General features: G+C 48.6%; 2 protein-coding genes across 2 annotated transcripts in view; one reads left to right on the top strand and one right to left on the bottom strand.

Annotated features, from left to right (window-relative positions):
* Tram2 (translocation associated membrane protein 2) overlaps positions 1–7,350 on the top strand; it is a 73,702-nt gene extending 66,352 nt beyond the window's left edge. The window contains exons 9-11 of the mRNA XM_038343327.2: positions 110–253; positions 1,078–1,241; positions 2,423–7,350. Of these exons, the coding sequence (XP_038199255.1) occupies positions 110–253; positions 1,078–1,241; positions 2,423–2,496 (382 nt within the window). The 3' untranslated portion in view covers positions 2,497–7,350. The remainder of the gene's footprint in view (positions 1–109; positions 254–1,077; positions 1,242–2,422) is intronic.
* A 4,485-nt stretch (positions 7,351–11,835) lies between these two features.
* Efhc1 (EF-hand domain containing 1) overlaps positions 11,836–14,968 on the bottom strand; it is a 39,448-nt gene continuing 36,315 nt past the window's right edge. The window contains exons 10-11 of the mRNA XM_038343204.1: positions 13,426–13,636; positions 11,836–12,001 (exon numbers count right to left, since the gene is read on the bottom strand). Coding sequence (XP_038199132.1) covers positions 11,930–12,001; positions 13,426–13,636 — 283 coding nt within the window. The 3' untranslated portion in view covers positions 11,836–11,929. The remainder of the gene's footprint in view (positions 12,002–13,425; positions 13,637–14,968) is intronic.

The raw sequence follows: 14,968 nt of genomic DNA, 5'->3' as shown, positions 1-14,968 counted from the left end.
TGGGTCCTGTCTGATTCCCTATCCCACTCTGGGTTGATTCTGGACAAGGGGTTGAAGGTTCCTTGAGGGGCTCTCAAAGCTGACACTCCTTTTCTGCCCCTGTGAGCAGGTTTAATGCCTGGGCTGCTGTGTTTGGGGTCACACGCCTCTTCATCCTCACTCTCGCCGTGTTGGCCATTGGCTTTGGATTGGCTCGGGTGGAAAACCAGGTGTTCGACCCTGAGAAAGGGAACTTTAACACCTTGCCTTGCAGGTGAGTTGGCAGAAGCCTGAGGTGGTGAATCAAGGCTCTCTGAGCACTGCCAGGCACCTCTTGAATATGGCACATCTTCCCAGGAGGTCAGGGAGGAAGAGACCCTTGAGGCTCCCACACAGTGACATTTAGGAGCAAGTCTGTTGACATCAGTCTCCTGCTTCCATCAAACAAGCTTCTTAGCTTCACTGGGCTCAGACCGCAGTGAGGACCCATGCAGTATGGACCCCTCATCCCCCTTCAGCACATCACTGTGCAGAAGATGTTTCTCATCCAGGCTAGGTTGATCGTGACACCCTCATGAGACTTTGGAGCTTTGTCCTCTGTGTCTTGCTCTGTGGCTTTCCCTAGTGTCAAGGAAAGCAGCCAGAAAGCTACGTGGTCCATGAAGCTATAGGCATTGGAGTGCAGGCAGTCTGTCTAGGGTTGTTCCACTGTCACGTGACATGCTAGAAGAGAATCATTTCAGTGCTCTCATAATTTAGTTCACTTGAATGTCATAACATTAATATAACGTTACAATATTTGTATAGCTTATATTGCCCTGCTTGTGGGCCATGCACACAGGAGAGATACAGCCGTGGATCTGTAGGATGACTATGATTGTGAGGGCTGAGTGTGTAACTGGCACCGTCTCCTTCCCATCCCCTTGGGGCCTTCATCTCCCATTGCTGAAGTGTGCTGGAGCAGAGACGAACTGAAGCATGCAGCCTTCCTGGTGCTAGCGGCTGTGGTGGGGATGGGCCGCAGGAGCTACAGGCATCTGGCCCCGCTGCCCCCACCCCTCCTTCCTCACCCTCGAATCCTTCTCTCCCCGTCTGCAGGCTCGGCATGCTGCTGCTGGTGTGTGTTGCCCAGGCCTGGCTCATGTGGCGCTTCATCCACTCCCAGCTGCGGCACTGGCGGGAATACTGGAAGGAACAGAGTGCTAAGCGCAGAGTCCCAGCTGCCCCCAGGCTTCCAGCCAGGCCCATCAAGAGGGAACCTGGTGAGTGCCGGGGCTGTGGCAGAGAGCCAGTGGGTGGGGTCTGTCTGCCATGGGTGAAGTAGAGTTGGGACCTGGCTCTTAGGTACTACACAGACCGGTCCTTCTGGCTCCTCCTTCTGGATACTTCTCTCAGGCCTGGGGCTCGATGACCAGCATGTGGCTGGGCATGAGCCGGGGACCCAGTATGAGCAGGCTGGCCACAACAGGGCCTTGGATCCCTGGCCACTATGCTCCAGGGCAGCAGTGGGTGGGGCCTTCTGGAAGGAAGTATGTCCTCTGGGTGGCTTCTGGCAGCCAGTCAGGTTCTGCTGCTGCTGCTGCTGCTGTTGCTGTCACCCATGCCCTGTGCTACACGGTGGCTGTGTCCTCACCTGCTCTTGTGGCCTATATCTCAGTCCACCCCTGCCTCCCAGGCTGTTAGCTTCCCATCTCTCTTCAGGAGTGACTCATAGTGATACAGTGTTAGGGATAAGCGGCAGGGATGGGACACCCCCATCTCCTTTGACTCTTGAGCCTTCTTGAGAGATCCCCTCTCCCCAGAGGTCCTCAGACATCCCAGCCCTAATCTACTGCCCAGCCTGGGGGCCCATCTGCATGCCTGGCTTCTGACTCACCTGCAGTTTTCCAGGCAGCTGCCTGCCTGGCAAGAGCTCCTGAGCTGAGTGTGAGGAGGCCTGAGGGAGGGGTTGGGAGGAGGGGTTTCTGTGCGGCTGCAACTCAGCGAGTTCGTGGAGATGCTTTTCCTCAATAAAGGCTTGCACAGTTCTACAAAAGGAGTGTCAGGCTTTGTCCCTGAAGCAACTTGTCCCCCATCTCTCCTCCCCATCACCAATTTGTCTTCTGCAGGGCTAAGGGATCAAGGATGCTAGAGGTTCAAGCCAGCATTGCTCAGATGTCAGCGTAGGTTGCTTCTTGGTTTTTGGTTTCTGTGTGTCACCCCAGATGCTCTCCACTAAAAGACAGTCAAAGACCAAAAACCTGAGGCCTTCACTTATCAAAGACACTAGGACAGGCAGCAACCCTCCCAGGACTGACTGCTGGCTTCCATTGGCTACAGATTGGTTCCTCACTGGATGATCTATGCTCAACAAGGCCATGTCCCCAACCATAAGACACTCCCACCCGCCACATCTCCACTTTCCTGCCTGCAGGGCCCTCACGTGGTCTCTCTCCGTTCCCAGGTTACCATGAAAACGGTGTGGTGAAAGCAGAAAATGGAACCTCCCCACGGACTAAGAAACTCAAGTCTCCCTAAGGCCAAAGTGCTGAGAAGGGGATCCACTGGGTGAGGGCCCAGCGGGAGGCGAGAAGCACTGGCTCCCGTTCAGCGCCTCCGTCCTCCTAGCTGTGCTCCACCTCCATCAGCAGAAACCTTGGCGGCGTCACAGGGGGAGTAGCTCTCGACCTTCTTGGCTTTCTCTTCTTCCACAAACCATTTTCAATAAAGCCAAAAATCTTCCTCTCTTGCTCCCTTGAGCCACCTCATGGCCTCACTTCTGTCCTGTTTTGGGTCTTCTCAGAGGCCTAGATTTTCCTACATGTCTTTCTCGCTCACCTCTTTCTCTTCCTTCTCGGCTGTTTCTTTCTCCTCACTTCCTGACTTCAATGTGCAATTTCTCTGATTTTTTTTTTTTTTACAATGAGAGGGAGCTAAGATGGCAGCAGTCCTGTCCGTCAGTCCCAGGACCTGTCTATCTGGAAGGCCCTTGCCAAGGAGCTTCCCTCAGAGCTGGTGACAGATCCTCAGTGGCCTTTGTGTGGATGGGCAGGAGGGGGAAAGGCCATCCCTCTTGGATCACAATATTCTTGGTGCTGACTGACTGACAAGATGTAGGATTCTGGTTCTACACGTCCCATCCCCAAGTGGTTTGCTTTGGGACACAGTGACTTAATCCAGAAAGACAGTGTTAATTAACTTTTGAGTCCCAGGACTCCAAAGAGCTTCCAGTGCTGCATTTGAGTTGGAAACCAGTCTGCCTTCACTGTGGGGGGACTGTGCTAAGAACATGCCTTCCCACTTCTACCGCAAGAGCAAAGCATGTCGGACAGCTGCCTCTCCTGGAAAGGTAGCTTGATGAGAATGACAGAGTCCGTCTGGACCTTTCTCCAGCTGTGCCAGCAGCTGGGCTTCCTTAACCCGTCCACCAGCATCTAAAACCAAACCAAACAGCAGTTAAAAACCTGCCCAAGATACGCTGCTCCCAAGTCCAGAAGCTGCCTGCCCATGTAGGGCCGGACATGCATCTTAGACTTCATCTCTCGAGCTGCAGAAACGTGAAGCCTCAAGGCCTCCAGCCCTGTGTGGGCCCCTGGTGTCCCCGGAAGGGTCACCTGGCCACCCTTCCTCTGGCTGCACCTGAGTGTTCTTTAAAATTGTGTCCTTTGCTGACATTGTCGAGCACACCTAGAGCCTGGTAATGGGGCCGTGCCTCAGGGTCACTCTTCCGACTGTGTGAGCAGACACAGTCATGTCCACAGGAGTTGTCTTCTGACGTCATAGTAGAGACCAGAGCTTGAATTTTTGCCCATAAACAGGGAGATGGGTCTTCATCAAGGCAGCTTCCTTTCCAGTATTTGAGGAATTCGATTCCAAACATCGCTGTGGCGTTCTTTTCCCCTCTGTGTCCAGGATAAGCATACAGAATAGGGATAAGATTCTCTTGGCTTCTTCTGGGTGCACTTAGGAAGCAAGGCAGAATTTTGAAAGTACGTTTCTGCATTCTCTCTCTCTCTCTCCTTCCCGGGCTCATGGCGGCCCTCACAGAGTTGGTCTGGCATGTTTTAGCCAGTGTAGCCCAATATTCTGGTTGTGATTTTAATTAACCTCGTGCTTGGGACACCGCCTAGGCTGTGTGGAAGTTCAGCCAATGGTTCCCAAATTCTCCTCACGCCATTAGTCCAGGTGTCCTCCCGCACCTTCCCCAAGCTATGTCACTGGCCAGCCATTACCAGCTGTTGGCAACAGGTTTGTCGCCAGGCTGGGCTGTTGATACTTGTGACAAGCATGTGATATGTAGAGGTCTTGCAGAAAGAGGTACAAAGAGAAGGTGGCATTCTGGATCCAGCAGCCCTATCACTATTTGTCACTTGCAGCTTCTTTCCCGGGACACTTGGAGGCCTGACATGATGTGGCTTCGTTCCTTAAATGTCTTGCAAGCTTCCTGTGTTGCTAGTCTGGGGGATGCATTAACAGGGATCCAATATCTGGATTAATGTAGGCTCTTCTAGAACATAAGTATTTGGTCAATGGTAAGAGTTAGGACAGTGTTCATTTCCAGAGGAAAGGCCTGAGTCCAACGGCCATACCTCACCAGCCTCGACTTCAGGGATGTTTGTTGGCTTTGGAAAACTACAGGCTACTTTCTCCTCCACCCAGGCTCTCTGGAATTGATGTTGTAGGAAAGCCAAGACTTTGGTAAGTTGGCACAAATCATGTTGCCAGAATTCCAGTAACTAAGTTCCACATCATCCTGTAAGCATGCAGGCTAGCTTGTTCTAATTTGAGCACCTTGGCCTCATTCTTCCTTCTTACGAAGTCTCCCCTGTCCCCAAAGTGCCACAACCCTAGTGAAGGACCTGCCACACTCCTCTATTCTAAGATGCTTGGCAGCGTCTGCCAAGACCAGAAGATGCTCTTCTCTACCTCAGCAGCCATTGCCTGTTTCTCAGCATCCCTGGGATGCCAGCAGGCGGGAGTGGCAGGAGTGGTGGATGGTGAATTCCCTGCTGCCAGTTGCCCTCCTCAGAGGATGGATGATGGAACGTTTATTTTTACAAGTTGTCCAAGCATGGGTGCCTACACTATGAGTAAGCTCTGTGTGCTATGAAGGGAGGCTTTCTGCCATTCCAGTCAGTCTTAACCCTGTGTGCCTAAATGGTTGTGGCTAGCACCACCTAACCTATATAAGGGTGACCTTAAATCACTTAAATTTAGATGCCTGTGCCCTGGCTATGGAACCATGCTTTTGTGGAATACCTGGGACCGTATGAGTCCATGAAGGTAGATGCCTCCTCCTTTGTCCCCATTGACATTTTTCCTGAGTGGTTAAAAAGAGGCGTGGGGAGAAGAAAGATACATTCTCCAAAAACGTCTACAATGCTCATGTAAAATCCCTGCATCCTTAAAGAAACCCACTGACTCAGCTAGGGAAGGCCTTTGTATGTGTTTTTGATGGGCTTCAGCCTTCCCAGTTGGGTTTGCAGAAGTCCGGAGTGGGAGAAAGTAGAGGGCCTATCTAGGCATAGCTAACCTTCTCTGCTTACAGGCCTCTGAGTCTCCAGCAGACAAATTTACATTCTTGATCTCTGGCCTCTGTGCTTCACTGGCATAGATTGGACTTGAGTAAGGCCTGTGGGTCAGGACAGTGGGGTGGTCACCCCCCTCCCATGACCTCCTGAGCTTGCAGCTTCTTTCCTCAAAAGAGGGGCAATATTAATGTCAGAGTTGGAAACACCTATAGGATCCCTCTCTGGCCCCCGGTTAGCATTAGGAGGACGCTGTCACCATCTTCTCACCCTTCACCCTGTTGCTCGTGCAAACGTTACTTCCTTCATGCATCTTTCAAAGCTCCGCAGATGAGAAGCCAAGTCCTACTGAGCAGCCTCTGTAAACTCTGTCCTTGTTCTTGTCCTCAGCAGGTCCTTGTTCTTTTGTGTAAAAAGTGCCTTATAATGCCTTGTGGCCTTCACTGGTACTGTATGGCCAGCCCCCAACTGCCAGGGCTCTAGGGCTGACCGTCACATGCAGCCAATGACACCATACCTCAGCATGGCTCCAGGTAAAAGGGACATGGGTAGACAGTTTTGACCCTCTTCTCCTCACACACAGATCTCGTGTGTTCTCCTCTTCGTCTCAAGTGTTCCCTTGTCTGTTGCCTTTGGGCTTAGCTGGTGGCTGTGGAAGCTTGGTAGATGGCCCCACTGCAGGCGCCCATGCCTCATGTAATAAGGAAAGCTTGGGGGTTGGGAAGAAGGTCACTTTGTACCTCCGCAGCAAGCCCCGCTCTTCTGGTCCGCTAACTGCCACCGCAGACCAGATACAGCATCCTCCTCCCATCTGCTGTTCTTCCGTGTCACCCCAAGTTTGTACAAGGAATGCATTCACTTGAACTTCTGGGTCCAAGTCTTAGCTCATTGGAAACTTGCTTGGGTACCTATGGTCTGGTAGCTGCCAAGCTCCTGGTTTCCTGTCAGGGTTACCTTGTGTTCCTAGCACCAACCCCCTCCCTGACCCTTGCCTGCCTGTCTGCCTGTTCCCAGTCCTCTTCCGGGTTGTGCAATAACCCTCCCAACCAGTGGTCTTTCCACAGGCCTTTGTCCCTTGCTGTATCCTGCAGAGTGGGAGAGAGGGGACCCATGGGAGGGGTAGTCATCATCCCTTATACAAGAGTCAGCCTCTTCCCTTGTTGCTGTCATTCTCATGGTCCAGGTAGGTTGCTGTGGCAGTCTTACAGAATGTGTAGCATGGTCTTAGAAATTCTTATTTTTTTTAAATGTGTTGTCAAGAAAAACAAAATCCTCAGGCTGGGACATTATGGTCTGCTCTGGTGTCACCATCACCGCTGAAGGCATCCCAGAGTTTCTGTCCCTGTGGGGAGGATGGAGATTGTTTCCAAGAATCAGCCACAGTGGTGAGCACAGTCCCACCACCCCACCCCCAACAGAACCTGGCTGTGACCGTGAGTCACATTCTTTGGGGCACAGATTGGCGTGTGATGAAACCTCACTTTTCAGTTACCTTGTTTAACAAAACACCTGGAGGATGAGAAGAGGAGCCGGTGCCCTGGGCAACGCAGAAGGCAAGTGTGGACACATGGACTGTTTCTCTACGTTGGCCTGCCCATGTTATGGACCAAATTCAACAAGGAACTCAAGGAAAATGTGTAACTGAGTATTTATGCTTTCATGTAAAATGGTTGGGGGGGAGGGGTGTCTTTTTACCTTTGGTGAATTTTTTTTCAAAGTCCTTTTCTCCACTGTTTCTCTCTGGTTTTTGAAAACAAGCTACAGTTTTGTATGGATTTTTTTTTAAATGTAATTTTGGAGCAAATGATCAAATATTTTCTGAAATACCTGAATAAAGAGCATAGAATTATTGGTCGTAACCATTTCTGGTAGAACTCACTGGTGTGGTTTCATAGGATAATACTGTTTAGTCTTTATTCTTCCATTCGTTTTCGCTTTGGGAAAAAAAAAACACATCCATGTAAACTTTAGCTGTTGTGTCTCAAATGTTTCACTGTGTAGTGATTGGGTTAGAAGAGGGGATTTCCTAACAGGTTTTGTAAGTTGGATGCCCCCTCCTCCAGGTAGTCCTTCCCGCTTTCACTGCTCTCCAGCGATGTCACGCAGCTTGAAGGAGATGTAGGTCTTGGTCTCTCTGAATGCACTGTCCCAATTTGGTAAGAAGGGCAGCAATAGGGTGGCTGGTGTGGCGTAAATGCCCTGCTATTGTATGCAGCTGTGGCTGCATTTTCCAGAACAATCCTTGGGGAGTATGCTCAGGAGGTGGGTGCAATTGCCGGTGGTAGCTAGCCAAGGGAACCCACAGGGGTAACCACCACCCAGAGACTTACTTGAGGTGAGTGGTGTTGATAGCAGCAAGCTTTGATGCAGATGGTTTCCATCCTGCTCCCGTATGGCATGCCGGGTGATATCCGGCAGTGAGCTAAGGTAACCTAGCCCGTTTCTCATCTGTGTCCTGCCAGTGTCCCAGGATATGGCCACGGCAACAGCGTTGAGTTCATGGTACACATAAAACTATATATCATTTCGTTTTGAGACAGGGTGATTCTACATAGCTCTGGCTGGGCTGTTGCTGGTTTTCTAGCCCAGGTTTTCTAACTCCTGGCAGTCCAGCCTCAGCCACCTAAGAGCTTGGATCACAGGTATGTGCCACCACGGCCATTTTTAAACTGGCTGATTTGTTTTTGTTTTTGAGCCCGGGTCTTGCAGTATAGTCCTGGCTTGCCTCAACTGCATTGCAGACTAGGTTAGCCTTGGACATAAGCAGTCCTCCAGCCCGAGTGCTGGGATTGCAGGCGTGCATGCCCTTACCTGGATAAACTGATGTTAATCAACGTGCTTGTGCTTGTGTGCCAACAGGATATTAAAAAATCGCATACCCAGGAGCCCTTGGAAACAATATTTAGAGAACTCTTCTTCGCTTGTTTGTTCTGAATACACTGAAGCTTTGTAAACACAAAGGGAATCCCCTTAATTACAACAGTATGTTCAAGGCCCCCTAGTGGTGTATTTGGAGGACATACCCTGGACTGAACAGTGGCTCACCACCAAGCCAGGCAGCTTTTTTTCTGTTCTGAAGCAATGAACTATCCTTATTAACCTTGAACACATCCTTCAGTTAAATCTGATGGCTGTGGCTACCAGTGTGCTGCCCCTGCAGACGGTAACTGGCCATGCTGTGGCCTATTTGAAGGGGTGGTCATCTCTTAGTGATACTCACTACAGTTATCACTTAGCTGACATCTATCACCTGAGCCCAGGCCTCAAGATGCATATATGCAAGTATCATATAGTACTTAGTGGCATCTTGTGGCCGCACGCCTCTTCAGGGACTCAGAAGTGATCTGCTCTGATTGTGTAGTGGACAGTGTGCATGCTACTTCCATAGGCATTCCTGTCAGTCCCCGGTCTTCTGTGAGATACCTCTCATACCTCGTCAGGATATTTGTTATCAGGTCTGCTCAATCTTGGGTCAGTTTGAAAGATGCGAGACGAGGCATGGAAAACAAGCTTATGGAATTAGTGTGCCAGCCTTACATAAGACCAGTGTCTCTTGAGACTACAGTGAGCAATGGAAAGTGCTATCTGTATGGTATCTCATGGAAGAGAAAAGAAATAAGTGTTTAGAACTGAGATTGAAGGGGGTGGTGGTTTGGATAGGAATGGCCCCCATAGGCTCATATATTTGAATACTTAACTTGCTCATTAGGGAATAGTGCTACTTGAGAGGGATTATAAGGTATGGCCTTGTTCGAGTGGGCATGGCCTAATTGCAGGAAGCGTGTCACTGGGGGTGGGTTTTAGAAGCCCACTCTTCTCTTTTCCTGTTGCCTGCGGATCCAGAGGTAGAACCCTCAGCTCCTTCTCCAGCACCGTGTCTGCCTGCAGGCCACCATGTCCCACCATGATGATAATGGATGAAACCTCTGAAACTGTAAGCCAGCCCCAATTAAATGCTTTCCTTTGTAAGAGTCCCCATGATCACGGTGTCTCTCACTGTAACCGAACACTCACTAAGGCAAGGGTGAAGGTGCTTAAGCTTCAAAGGGGAGGAAGAAGATCTAAAAGAGATCACCTCTATTTCAGCAAAAGCCCAAAGCCAGTGGGAGAAGAATAAGAAGGGTTTCCGTATGCTACCGGCTGGACACATCTGTGAAAGATAGCCAAGGACTGGGCCATCGCTTCTGTAGGCTTTCTCCTTCCACAGAAGGCAGGGATGGCTGGGAATGATAGACGGTATGAATTTCTCAGGGGGCTTTCAGAATGCTGTGGGTACTATTGCTCAACTCACCCAAGTTTAAACTTTTGAAAAATATCTAGTATACGTGCACATATTTGAGGGGTGCATGCCGTGGAGAGCTTATGGGGAGCAGAGGACAACTGTGCTCAAGTCAGTCCTTGTCTTTTACTTTGGAGTCTCTCGGTCGCCATTGCACCGGGCAATCGAGTATAGCTGGCCTGTGACTTCCCTGGGGACACTCCCGTCTCCGCAGCTCATGTCACTGAAGAAGTGCTGGGATTACAGATGCATGGACTGAGATGGCTCTTACTTGGGGGCCATGGATTTGAACTCAGGCCGTCAGAATTTCACTGCTAGCACCTTCACCCACAGGGCCATCTCCACGGCTCAGTCCTCTGGAATCTAGAAAGCGTATTTGGGGTGGCTTATTCTTAAAATAAGTCCAAGGAAAAGGAATTGACTTCCCTAGCTATAAAGCCTACCCTAGATGGGCATAGTACCCTGAGGTGGCCCCAGCCAAGAGACCCTTCTGAGGAAGCAAAGGAGCCTAGGGAGCACGTCCTTAGAGCTCAGTAGTTGGTGACAGGGATCATGCACAATATTTCTTTGAAAAATGACCTAAGAGCTTCCTCAAGAAAAGCGCCCTGTGAGTGAGAATAAGCCAGTTTTTGGCACATGCCACTTAGCCAGCCCTGGCTACAAATGATATTACTAACCAATGAGAGAAATACTCTATTGCTTCTCCAGCTTTCTGGATATTCTTAGATATTCCAAAGCTGAGAGATGGGAGGCAGCAGCCAGAGGAGGACTCTACTTGTCTATCACACTCTGTACTGAAGGCTCCCAGGCCTGGGGCAGGACTGGATGGAGCAGGCCGGATAAAGCTTGGCTAATTTAGACTTAAACAGATTTTCTAAAGCACTGAAAAATGAAACATCAAACAGCTAGAAATGACAGGAGGAAATGAACGTGGTTTCTTCCTGAGATAGCCTAAAACTGAAAGGAACCCTTCGAACGAGCTACTTAGATGTGTCTTAACGCCTTGCAAAAGGCAAAACCAGGGAATCCCCCCTAATAATTTTGAGAGGAACTGGGCATTGTGGTCCTGTATGACCTCATCCTCACCGTGGCATGTTTTGGATGACTGGGAAGAATCTCGCATGGCTGTTTTCAATAGAAGAATATCTATGGCTGTCAATCCGAGGTCATTAGAGAGCCGGAAAGTGCTACTAGTCTGCCCCGCCCGTCTTCTAAGTGAAGCTCTCTTTCTTTTCTAAAGATATTTACATTATATCCCAGTAAATACACAGATTTTATGAAATCTACTATGTAAACTGCACTATTCTCTATCCCATTTTTGGTAAACTTTGTTTACGTACTACGAAAGTATTCTCCCCCTGAGCCGGACCTCAGGCCCCCAGTTTTTATTCTATTAATGGGCTTAGGATTACACTCTGAAGAGCATGTAGTATATTTCCCTACGATACTGAGGGGAGCAGATGGGTGGGTAGAGAGGCCCTTGGCTAGCAGCAACAGTGCTGCTGTGAACGTTATTTTCGACGTTCCAGATGTTTCCAGAGAAGTCTACCATCCCTTCTGTTCTTCAACCTTCTATGTCTGTATTAAGCTTCCCAAAGAATCAGAAAACTAATTGTGTGTGCCATGGTGTGTTATGAGGTAGTGTGTGTGCTTGTGGGGGCTGAGTCTGCAAGCTGAACCTAGCTCAGGGTCCGGCTCCAGTCTGTTGGCCTGCACACTCGGTACACGGCAGGTTTGCATCTGAGGGCCAGAGAAGGCTGTGTGGCAGTTTAAAGACAGCCAGGCAGGAAGATTCTCTTACTCAGAGGTGGGTCAGTTTGTGTTTCTATTCAGGTTTTCAAATTACTGCTAGGGGTCTGCTTACTCGTCTACCAATTCAGATGTTAGCCTCATCCCAAGCACCGGTACAGACATATTCAGGATACTGTTTGGCGAATCCTAGAACCCCCTGGACACCCATAAGCTAAAACTACCATAGTATCTCTGCCACTCCAAATAAGGCACCGGTCTTCCATTCTTTGAAAATCAATTTACTTTAGACTTCAGCAATAGTGAAATAGAAGAGCCAAAAATGAGTGACGTGAATACTTGTACGGTAAATACAAAGTAGGTTTCTTGACGTCAACTCAGTGTCAAAGATTTACATTGCATTCTCTCATTCAGGTCAGTTGGAGAAAGCTCGAACAAAGTTATAGTAGTTAATCTTGCCTTCTTCGTGGGTGCACATCCTGATTAACTGCAAGGGAACAAAGAGGGTAGGTGAGGCGGGGCTTCCTTCAGCTTAACTGCGGAGCGCACTTACGCATCAAGAGCCCCAGTTTTTGCCAACCCAAACAAAGTTCAGCCTTTATATCCTCAGCTGACTGTGAAGTAATCCTGTGATCCTGGAAGGTAGGTCAGGCATTAAGCCCCATAGTATACATAGTGAAACCACAGCAGAAATATCCATATTTATAAGGGTGTTGGTGTCACAGCACTTTCCTTTTTTATCTTCTGTGTCAGTACCTCACTTTGTAGCCTGCATTGACCTTGAACTCATGATCCTCCAGCAGACCCAGCTTCAAAATGCTTTTATTGATATATTCAAATATAAATCTTTTTCCCCTTCCCAACTAAACACTTTTAAACAGCAGCCTCCTGCTATTGCAGCCTAGTAGAAGAATCTAGTTAGAGCACTGCTTTAACTGTCCCCGGGACTCAACAGTGATGCTGCAGGTGTCCATGGGGCAAGCAGATCTGCCCTCCTTGCCCCGCTTCCCAACGGCTACAGTGCCTCTCTCATGTCTGCTCCCATGTCTCCCAGTACGAATGACTTGAAAATTAAAAAGTGAATTAGCCATGCTGTCAATCAAAGACTTCCAGAGCTAACTGGGTATTTGGTCCACATGAACAGGTACCCTCCTATCTGACCTTTCGTACGCCTTGACAACATTCTGTCAAGAGACCAAACATTTAAAGAGACCAAACAAAACCCTCCATCTTAACCTAGTTACTTCAACAAAACGATTTCCTAAATGAATCTTAATTTCCAAATATTTCTCTTGCTTGAAAACCTTCAAGAAGGTCAATAAAGCCCCCATGTTCTTAGTCAATGAGCATGTCTTAATATTAAGCTAGAGTCTTGGTGGTGGGGGGAGTGGATTTTGTTCTAACTTCCAAGGGAGTTCTGGCTAGTGGGATTTGTAAAGAATAAAATGACACCCTTATTTAACAACCATGAACATTCTAGGAGGAACACTTCCATCCCTTCCCCCATCTGTAGCGAGCCATGTTATCTTACAGACACTGCTGCCTCAGGCAGTGGTCATACCAGCTTCCATGACAGTCCTACTAATGGGTTGGCTTGGAGGGGTCTCACAGCCTGCAATATCTGTTCATTAACTTATCTTCGGGTCCCTTCTTGGCAGCTGGTGCCTCAGGATCACCTATACTACCCTCTAACCCTAACATGCTAGTCTAGCATCTTCTCTGCTGTGGGTTTCCAGCCCATCTGACGATACACCCTGCAGCAACAATTTGAAAAGGCAGTTGATGCTGCCACATGGGAAATCCCATCCCCGTTCTCAGGACAGGATGGGAGATCTGATTCTTGTAACTCCTTAGGGAGGAATGACCAGCACTTAGTCTCGGCAGTCAGCCCAAGCCACAGTTCATACTGACCTCTTTAATCAAAGAGTCATCGACTGGGACGTTAAGAGTGTCACAGACTTTAAAGAACGTCTCTTTGTCTACGTATCCAGAATCCTCCTTATCATAGATTTGAAACGTTTCGCGGAGGTTATCTTGGCAGGAATGGTCTTTCAGGTGCATCTGGATTGTGTCTATCAGGGTCTCCAGGTCCTGTGCCTTGGGTTCCTCCGTAGCTTGTTGGCTGTAAAGAAAAGGAGATGACCATATATATATAATACATATTATATATATATATACATATATATATATATATGTATATTCATTCTTGACCAATTGTACCTCAGTGACCAAAGCTATTAATTGGTGAAATCAGCAAAGCATTTTTAAAAAAGCAAAACAAAAACCAGTTTTGACACAGAGCTGATTGGCTGCTGCTAGTGGCTGACCCCCACATCGTAAGCGCTGATCTAGGACAGTGTTTGAACGGCATCGCTTCTTGCCATCAGTTCAATCACTCCACCACAAAGTGCCCGGTCTCATATACTGTCATTCCCTATTTGCTATTTGTGGGAATCTCATTGGCCTCTACCATTGCAGACTAACATTGCCTCATCCAAACCCAAGTGCCTGAGTGCTTAGAAGTTCTGCATGTCATTATGCAAACAGGAATCTCTCGCCCTCCCTTCAATTCTCAGTGAGTTATAAAAGGCCATCAAAGGGAGCTTAGAGACTGCTCTAGGGGATCGGCAGGAGTGTAGGCTTTGCATTGCCGAAACCATGGAGAGATCAGCAGCAGAGTGTTAGGAAGAGGAATGTCTGTCCCTTCCCAACAGGACAGTAAGTAGAAGCTCAATTTGTACTTCCTTAATTTGTACAAAGCTGGTTCTAAAACTAAGGAATGCTGGTGCCAGCGAAGACTCCCTCACATTCCTAAGTCCTTTCAGAATAAAATACATTTCAGAAGTTACCCCCACCTCCTGTAAGCATATGTTTCTCAGTGATGAGAAAACAGAATTGAAGATGTGCTATGACATAATCCTGATACCCCAAGAGGCAAGATCAGAACTTGTGTTCCGTCCCATTCCTAACAAGGTTCATTCATATCCTAATTCCCTCTCACTGAGTCCCTCCCTCCATGACTGTGAAACCCTGACTCCCCCAGGCCTTCTCTGCTCTTCTTTTGGATAATATTCAGAACCTCACTGGGTAAAACAACATGACTTAGCTCCTGGTTCATTCTGTTTCTTAACCATTCGTTTGTGTGTGGTTGTGCACACATCCAGAAGAAGGCATCTGGTCCCTCAGAGCCAGAGGGAGATGGTTTCAGGATTCCAGTTGGTTGCGTGCTGAGCCATCTCCACAGCCCTAGGTTCCACTGTAGCCTGCAGCCGCCGTTGTGGGCTCTGAGGCAGGGGAACGTAGTGTGATCTCTCAGGGTCTTTTTGGAAAGAAGAAACAAAAATCTAGCAAAGACTTTTTTTTGAGGCATAGTGTTACTGTGAATATCTAGCTGGCCTAAACTGTGTAGACAAGAATTGTCTCTAATTCACTGGGATTACCTGCCTCTGCCTTC

Source organism: Arvicola amphibius, chromosome 9, assembly GCF_903992535.2.
Source record: "Arvicola amphibius chromosome 9, mArvAmp1.2, whole genome shotgun sequence".
Classification (NCBI taxonomy): Eukaryota; Metazoa; Chordata; class Mammalia; order Rodentia; family Cricetidae; genus Arvicola; species Arvicola amphibius.
The sequence above is the reverse complement of the archived record's forward strand: the minus strand, read 5'-3'. Positions and strand labels throughout refer to the sequence as shown.